Source organism: Bison bison, unplaced genomic scaffold (genome assembly GCF_000754665.1).
Source record: "Bison bison bison isolate TAMUID 2011002044 unplaced genomic scaffold, Bison_UMD1.0 scf7180017864200, whole genome shotgun sequence".
Taxonomy (NCBI): Eukaryota; Metazoa; Chordata; class Mammalia; order Artiodactyla; family Bovidae; genus Bison; species Bison bison.
In genome coordinates, this window is record NW_011494772.1 from 4,700,120 (window position 1) to 4,709,786 (window position 9,667).

The 9,667-nt window shown below is 37.2% G+C and overlaps 1 protein-coding gene across 1 annotated transcript in view; it reads right to left on the bottom strand.

The window, feature by feature from the left end:
- The window catches only part of ROBO2 (roundabout, axon guidance receptor, homolog 2 (Drosophila)), a 657,579-nt gene that overhangs the window by 113,696 nt on the left and 534,216 nt on the right, over window positions 1-9,667 (bottom strand). Inside the window, exons 8-9 of the mRNA XM_010844340.1 lie at window positions 6,909-7,033; window positions 1,713-1,884 (exon numbers count right to left, since the gene is read on the bottom strand). Coding sequence (XP_010842642.1) covers window positions 1,713-1,884; window positions 6,909-7,033 — 297 coding nt within the window. The remainder of the gene's footprint in view (window positions 1-1,712; window positions 1,885-6,908; window positions 7,034-9,667) is intronic.

Genomic DNA, 9,667 nt, shown 5'->3' on the forward strand with positions numbered 1-9,667 from the left:
TTTCAGTTCCATAGCAGTAAATCTCTGCCATATCAGCAGGTGTGACTGTTAATGACTCAATATCCCCGCAGCTAACGTTTGTCTGTTCTATTTATTCCCATTCCTGACATGGTGCTGAATCAGGCAATTGCATGGACAGACATTAAAAAATATTGCCTTTCTATTAATTTTAAGTGACCTTTTAATCTACATGTAAATTTGAATTGTATGAAAGCTCAGCAGAGAAAGAAGAGAATCAGAGAGGTCACAGCCCAAGCTCTTGGATCTCAGATGCCAGCATCCAGGGCGAAGAAAGAAGGGAGGGGGAATTAGACACCTCACAAATATAATACAGCAAGAGAGAATTGTTAATCTAAAATATACATGAATATGGATTAAATTCATGCTCAGAGGTTCACAAAATATCTAAAACTCCCTACATGTCAACTGTCACAAAAAAGACATTGCAAAAAAAAAATCAGATCATGAAGATATATTTTTTAACTTTCACTATGAATTAGGTGCTTCAGTTAAGATGTGTAATACACACATGCAAATAAAAAATAATTTTGGCATCCATTCATAGCTTAAAGTTAGTCATACAGTTGTGTCTGACTCTGATCCCATGGACTGTAACTCGCCAGGCTCCTCTTGTCCTTGGAATTCTCCAGGCAAGAGTACTAGAACGGGTTGCCATTTCCTTCTCCAATTCATAGCTTGCAAGGTATTTGATTAGTTTAACTTAGTGAAAGTATAATTTAAAAAAATCGTAGGATTGGTGTTGCCATTTAGCTGCTACATCAGATCCAAGTCTTTATGACCTCATGGACGGCAACACGGCAGGCTTCACTATCCTTCACTATCTCCCAGAGTTTGCTCAAATTCTTGTCCATTAAGTTGGTGATGCTACCGAACCTTCTTATCCTCTGCTGCCCTCTTCTCTTTTCTCTTCAATCTTTCCTAGAATCAGGGTCTTTTCCAATGAGTCAGTTCTTTGCATCAGATGGCCAAAGTATTGGAGTTTCAGCTTCAGCATCAGTCCTTCCAATAAATATTCAGGGTTGTGAAGTCATCATCATCAATATATCATCAGCAAGTTAATATTTAGAGTCAGAGTTATTTATAATAAGTTACGTGTGTGTATGTGTGTGTGTATGCTTAGGTCTTGAAGTTAGATTTCTTTACTGTTAAAATCAATAACTCTGTAACCTCAACACAACCTTCTTGCAAAACAATCTTGACTTTGTGATTGCTTACTTAAGTAAAAATCAATGTAGAAATTAAAATTCCAACAAGTTGTAAAAAAATGTTCGGAGCCATCACAATTTGGGGTGGGGTAGGATGATGTGATTAGCTAACTTAAAAAGTCATCTCTGTTTCCTGATAATAAAGACGGTATCTTTTCTCCTCTAGTAAAATAAAATTATCACTATTCTTTAAAGTAATCATGTCTTCATAAGATTAGGTATACAGATGGCGTGCCTATTTCTATTTCACTAAAATAATGCATCGCTATAGTTTTTAGAATAAAATAGATTGTTTTGGATGTTCTTCCTGGGGAAAATAAATAGTGTAAATAGATCAGGGAGAATTAGAAACCATGAAAAATGTCATTTTATCTAGATTCAAACTTACAAGATAAGTATTCATTTTAATGATTTAAGAAATCAGAAAATTTCATCCTTTGAAATAAAGATAATTATTTTCAGAAAACAAATCTAATAATATCGCACCATCAGTCACTTCCAGCTGAGCTTTTGCTAAAATACTTCCTGCCACGGTGAGGGCCTGACAGATGTAGTAACCCGCGTCCGAACGCTGAATGTTGGTAATGGTAAGGTCCCCAGTTGGTGACACAGAACACCTACTGTTGGGCTGTTGGGGTTGGTTTGGGAAGAGCAGGTTCTGTGGAAACAAACACAATTTTATCAATATTCTCTTCTCACTCATTAGGAAAGTTATAATCAACAGCTATTGCAATTAGAGAAATGTGGTTGAAAAAAAGAAAATACATAGATTTAAAAATACAGTGCTGAAATGTTTAGATGTCACAGAGTGAGTTTCATCGGGAAATTTCATGCCCTAGCTGAAGGAACAATCATCTAAAAAATCTAGGTCTTTATTTGGACCGTTTATTTCCTCCCTGACTTTCTGTGAGTTACCGAATATTTTTGAAACACGGTTTCCCCATCTGTAAAATGGGCATAATAACACTTACCTGATTCAACATTTAATACACTGTGAGAATCTGGAATGTAACACTGACTATGTATGTGATTTATAAACTGCATATTCTGTTGATCTTTTTAGCTATTTGATGTAATTCACTGAATTTCTTCTAAAGGTGTTCAAAAATGTGACTGAGACTGACAGGCAGACAGCTGAATCTACTTCTGCTGTAAGAATTCTGCAGGTTGTAACAGCTTTGAAAGGAGCTAGGTATAAATGCTAATAAATGCTACCATCTAAGCAAGATTAACCAAACCACTGAAAATGTAAGGAAGATGTGGGATGTTTCTGAAGCAGGCATGTGATGCTAAAGAATTTTTTAACATTACTCTTTTTAAAAATAAAAAGTTCTCTAGTTTACTATATATCTTGTATTATGACAAACAGCTAAATCACACATTTGTAAAAGTTCTTATAAGAAAGCAGTAATGTTAACTTGGATGACCTATGCTGCTTTATTGTGGTTAAATTAAGAAAAACATTTGGGTATAATAAATCATATTGAGACATGCTTCCAAGTTGGATTATAAATAAGGATGTATCAATTTTTATGTTGTATTTACTTACCAAAAAAAGAACATTATAACCCTCTGGGATCTGTTTCTCCATATAGTAATTAATTTTCCAGGTTTGTAATTAAACAGTTCCAATACGTTACAATCAGGAGGTAATAACATTCAATTAAAGGCATAAGACACATTTTCACCTTAAAATGTTTTTACCCTTGAAGGAATACCAATGGAAGAGGATAAAATAGGGTATTAACACTTTTCAATTACACTAAATGACTTTAATCCTGCGAACGATGTCCTACTTTAATTAGAAGCTCTTCTCTTTATTGCAACTTGATGGATGTCCACTTTATTAGATTCGAGTGTGACACTATAAGCCCACTTTACATAAACATTACCATGTTATTAAACCCTTTCAAAAAGAAGTGGTATTTGCTAGCATGTCAGGAATATAATTTCAAAAGGCTATTGCCCTCCCATAAAATTTGTATTATTTACTATTAATATATAAGGCTAGACTTTTTCAAACACATAAAGCATAATTTGAGAAGAAGCTAATTCTCCTGTGGAGTTCAAATATATTAGTGAAATAAACCATCTGAAGGAGAAGGGTCTAAATTTTAAAGCCACTTGAAAATGATACAATAACTCAAAGTCTGCACTTTCCTACAATTAGCCATTAGAATACTAATTTACATAGCACTAATACATCAGATGGGCTTAATTCTCTCCGGGATCTCTTCCTTTACAATGTATTATCAGTCCACCTTCTAAATGATTCGTTGACATGGAAAATGGCATATGATTGAGGTTAACCCATCATCTTTATTCCCTGCTTGTAAGACATAGGCAAAAGGAAATGGATTACAAGCAAAAACCAGGAATTCTACAGAGCTCCTCTTGCTTGAGGTGCCTGGGTATCCTATTAGTGCTAATTGGCATTATCAGCACATATTGAGGAATATGGACCATTAAGTCCAGGCTCTTAACTCTCTCTACTGATGGATAGTCATAGATCACTGTAAAAATTGGATACTGCGGACAGTAAGACCAATTTATTTTTCCTAATGTTCTAATTCATGATTTGAAAATTTACAATTTGCTCAAGCATTTCTCTTCTGTTCTCATTGACAATCTCCTTTCTCTCCCCCTCTCTATCCCCTTCCTCCCTTCCCAAACCCTCTCTCTGATGTGAGGGAGATAGGTGAAGAAAACCAGATCTAAGATTATAATCAAATCAAATCTCTTTTTCCCAGAGATTAATATCTCTGGAATTAATACATGCCACTTTGTCAAATAATAGCAAAAGAAATATTTTAATGCTATTTGATCATTACTTGTATAAAAAATTAAAACACAGTGTAGCATATTTAAATATCATGTTTGTTGGGCCACAAGACCAATACACATTTTATGCAATAGCATGCATAAAACTGGAGCATTTGAGGGCCTGTAATTTACACACAAAAAAGCTGAATCTACATGATAATAGATACAATGAGATTTGACTCACTACATGATTTAAAGTGTGAATGTGCAACAATCAAATGGCTTGAGATCATTATATTTGCATCATTTATAAATAATATGCTCATGAATATATATTCACTATCAGTGGCTTGAGGGAGTAACTTCTGTGGACCCCACAGCCCCCAGAGTGGGTGAGGGGAAGGGGATACAGGCATGAAGTAGAAACTCAGGTCTCTCCAGGTTCAAGGCTCCCAGCCTTCTCAGGCATGGGGTGGGTCTAGGGACAGTGGTGACCAGAGTGGTACTGAGCCTCTGTACCTAGGCAGAGGGAGCCCAAGCAGCCCGGCCTGAGCAGAACATAAACTCGCCACTTCAGCCAAGAACAAGGCAAGGCAGGTGCATTCTGCATTTTTCCAATTTCTAATCTTCAAAATGTGTAAAGCACTTTGACATATAAACAATCACATAATCTTCAAAACTTATGTGAATTAAGATACCTTATCTTCATATTTTGGATTAAAAACTAAGCCTCAGTAAAGTTAAGCTGTGCTACAAAGATTATAAAATCATAAGGAGGGAAATGCCTTTAGAATTCTTTCCTTTTTTCAGGGTATATGTCTGTGTGTATGTGTGTGTGTACATATTCAAGTGTGTTATAAGTGTATCATGTTGCTTTACACTCACTTTAGAGTTTGGGATGTTTTCATCCGAAAGTGATTTTTAAGAATCAAGGAACTCTAAGAGGAGAAATCTATTGTAAAGTTGTGAGTGTGTTAGTTGCTCAGTTATGGCCAACTCTTTGTGACCCCATGGACTGTAGCCTGCCAGGCTCCTCAGTTCATGGAATTCTCCAGCCAAGAATACTGGTGGAGTGGGTAGCCATTCCCTTTTCCAGGAGATCTTCCCAACTCAGGGATTGAATTCGGGTCTCCCACATTGCAGGAAGATTCTTTACCATCTGAGCCACCAGGGAAGCCCAATTGTATCACTGAAAGTGAAAGTGAAAGTTGAAAGTCGCTCAGTAGTGTCCAACTCTTTGCAACCCCATGAACTGTACAGTCCACGGAATTCTCCAGGCCAGAATACTGGAGTGGGTAGCCTTTCCCTTTTCCAGGGGATCTTCCCAACCCAGAGATTGAACCCAGGTTTCCCTCATTACAGGCGGATTCTTTACCAGTTGAGCCACGAGGGAAGTCCAAGAATACTGGAATGGGTAGCCTATTCCTTCTCCAGCGGATCTTCCCAACCAGGAATTGAACCGGGGTCTCCTGCATTGCAGGCAGATTCTTTACGGACTGAGCTGTCAGGGGAGCCCAATTGTATCATTACTAACTGATAAAAAATAATGGCAATTAATTCTTGGAACCATCCTGATGTGGGATGAGGCAGTGGCCAGAACTTTACCTTATCCTTCCTACCACTGTCTTTACATCCCACAAATTATGGGCGAAGTGAGTCCAACACAAAGCACTGCAGAAAGGGAGAAATATAAGTTGCCCATCCATACTGAGAGGCTAAAACTGCTGGCGTGGAGTGAGCTGTATGGGAATCTGGAAGAACGAAAAATGACAATGGCTGATGGGGACCTCCTGAGAGGAACCTCCTCCAAGACGGTCTTATGTGAGTTTTGATCAACAGGTTCTCTTAATTTTGTCTAAAGCGTTTTCTATCTCTGGCAAAGTTTTTAGACTGCTTGAGTCTTTTAGTCATCGTTTTCTATTTGTCCAGGAAATTCATCTAAAACTTGGAGTAACAACAGAGGGTGCTAAGGAGCAACACCAGTGGGTCCCTTCCTAAGACCTACACGGCTGTGGAGAGTCTAGAACGAAAATATCTCTAAGGAGTTCCCTAGAATTCCCTTGGGAACGGACAGATTAAATTCTTAGACAAAGAACTCAATTTCTATTCTGGTTTAAGGGGAAGTTCCACTCATTGCTTCAGAACCTAGAGGCTTGAGCTTGGACCAAGTTCTAAATGAGAAAAGTGGTACATTCAATTCAATTTGCTTCTAGCAGAGTCTGAGAGATCATGCTGCCCAGAGAGGGCCCGAGAGGACAAATCAGGACACAGCAAAGATCAGACAGGTATTGCTTTTTTCTGCTATTTAATGTATTATTTCCTGTCTAATTCCACTATGAGGGAATCCAGAGGGGTGATGGAAGAAAATATTTCTACTACTCTTAAATGGAAGCATGTTTAAATTAATGATAAAGGAAAGGTATTTATACTATCTGTTTATGAAAGGGGGCTGAAACTGGTTTCTAGACTAATTAATAACAGAAATATTTTTGAATGTTTACATGTACCCAGGATGTTCTAAGTGCTTTATAGATACATTAACTAAATTAAGAAAGCAAATTTCTTGCTCAATGCAAGAAAGCAAACTTATCCTTCTGTTAAGAGATTTTAAACAGCTGCAGGTTAGACTTTTTCAGGTAATTTAGTCACACTGTATTGTATCTCTACTACGTATAATAAAAATTTTTTTAAATTAACACTCAAAAAAAATTTTAAAAATTAACACTCAAAAACACTCAAAAATTAACACTAAAAAAAATAAAACATCTGATTCTTTCTTATTTTTAGAATCAACTGGTCTCTTTTTTAGAAATAAAATACATTCAACATTGAAAACAAGAAAGGCAAGACAGACTTTGAGGACCACCAGAGACGGGGGAGTTCAGAGGTTTCAGAAAAGCAGTCAAAGCTTGCACTCACCTGGCTGCCTTCTTTTTGCCAAAAAACTGCTGGCTGTGGGTTTCCTTTAGTTTCACAGGGAAATGTCACTGTTCGACCTTGAGCAACAATCTGATCTCTTGGCCTAACCACAAACTGTGGAGGAGCTATAATTTAAAAGGAAAGAAAGTGTGTAAATATAAACTGTTGACAAAGAAAAATACATCAAAGGGAAAATCTGGTACGAGGCGGACTGCTCAGTGCGAGACCGAGGCTACAGATGTTGATTTATTTTTAAGTATTTCTCAAAATACAATGGGAAAAAAAAGAGCACTCTATCAAATGTGAGGAAAGAAGTAAATGTATTAGTAGACACACTTTAAATGTACATGGCAAATCTTGCAGTCCATACACTTGCAAAGAAAAAGTAGATTTTTAACGGTATTCTAAAGTTTTTAATAAATAAACATGGTATCCTCACATGGTTTTGTGTTTTGAATGAAGACTGAAAAAAAGTCATTGCATTACTCAAATATCTACTTCCTGTGGCATCAATCTATTGACAAACATGAATTGCTCTTACAATATTTGCAAGACATTGTGCACAGGGATACCAGAAGGCATAGAATATGATATTCTCAAATGCTTAGAGTGCTTATATTCTAGATTTGAGGAGCTGAAGTGCTGAAAACATCAAATTGAAGGTATGGGAATTACATACAGAGATAACTAACAATATACAAAAACACATGAGAGTGGTTGACTAATTCATTTCACTTAGATTAATAAGCATTTGGCAATTATTATGTTCCTCTACTGGGCACTAGAAACTGAAAAGTATTCAAAATATTGACATATCAATAACCTCAGGTATGCAGATGACACCATCCTCATGGCAGAAAGCAAAAAGGAACTAGAGAGCCTTTAAATGAAGGTGAAAGAGGAGAGTGAAAAACGGGCTTAAAACTGAACATTCAAAAAACTAAGATCATGGCATCTGGTCCCATCACTTCATGGCAAATAGAAGGGGAAACAATGGAAACAATGACAGACTATTTTCTTGGGCTCCAGAATCACTGCAGATGGTGACTGCAGCCACGAAATTAAAAGACACTTGCTTCTTGGATGAAAAGCTATGACCAACCTAGACCGCATATTAAAAAGCAGAGACATTACTTTGCCAACAAAGTTATGTCTAGTCAAAGCTATGGTTTTTCCAGTAGTCATGTATGGATGTGAGAGTTGGACCATAAAGAAGGCTGAGCGCTGAAGAATTGATGCTTTTGAACTGTGGTGTTGGAGAAGACTCTTGAGTGTCCCTTGGACTGCAAGGAGATCAAAGAAGTCAATCCTAAAGGAAATCAGTCCTGATATTCACTAGAAGGACTGATGCTAAAACTGAAGCTCCAATACTTTGGCCACCTGATGTGAAGATGGTTTCATTGGAAAAGACCTTGATGCTGGGAAAGATTGAAGGCAGGTGGAGAAGGGTATGACAGAGGACGAGATGGTTGGATGGCATCACTGACTCAATGGACATGAGTATGAGCAATCCCTGAGAGATAGTGAAGGACAGGGAAACCTGGCATACTGCAGTCCAAGGCGTCACAGAGATGGACATGACTGAGTGACTGAACAACAAGTGGGCACTAAAGATACATAGATAAAAAGCATCTACATTGCAGCCATGAAGGTACTTACACTCTAATAGAAAATACAAAACATGATCATGATGAAAACAACAACAAAATTAAAACAACAGTTCTGTAAGACTGTAGTAAGAACAATGACAGAGGTACTCTCAGAGCAGAGAAGCACTTAAATTTTAGTATAAATCATAAGGGTCACAGGACTTCAGGAAGAAGGGATCCCTTTGTGTTATGGTGGCTGTGAAAGGCTTTATGCAGGGGGTGGATATTATGGAGACTTGGAGGAAAGGGTGGTATTTAGAGAAGTGGAGAGATGAACACATTCTAAAGAAAGGAGCTAACTGAGCAAAGCATAAGAAGCAAAAACATATCTAGTATACATAGTAATGCAGGAGGAATGGAGAGTCCCTACTGTATAAACATCATTGGGTACAAAAAATTGATTTCTATCAGGCCCGTCTTCTCAGTCTTAGAAAGGCCTGAGAAACCAAACTGAGGATTTTATTCTGGCTGTTTTTAAGCTAAGAAGTGATAAATGCATAGAAAAAATTTTGGAATCTTTACCCCTTTAATGAATGTAGTCTATAGTTTGTGAAGGAGACAGATTACTCAATAAAGCAGGTTGTTTAATTGGAAGACCAGTAAAATGGTACAGGCAAAACCACTGAGACCAAGGTACCAGTAACTCCATTAGAAAATATAGGGACGGGGTAAAAAAGCTAAGAAAGTTCAGGTTTAAATTTGGGGTAATTGTAGAGAGAAAGAAGAAAGTGAAAAACAGGACAGTATGTAACAGAGAGTTTTCACAAGGACATCATCTTCATAGCAAAACTCGCTCCTGATGAGGAGAAAACATCAGGTTTATTCCATGACTTTTCTAATCATTTGTTTCCAGTATAACTACTTGCTTAATACTAGAAAACTGAAGACCAAGAAAAAAACTACAATGAACTCTAATTTTTAGAACCCAGTGTACATGGCTACAATCCTAATATTTGAACTCTGAAGAATTTCAACAATAGCACCATTCAGTAAAGTCCTTTACCCAGAATTCCTCCCGTTCTTTAAGATTACATAACTGCAGTCCAAGAGTGGAGTCAGTGTAGGGTAGCCTCAAACATCCACCCAATTACTCATCCTTACAAGAAGACT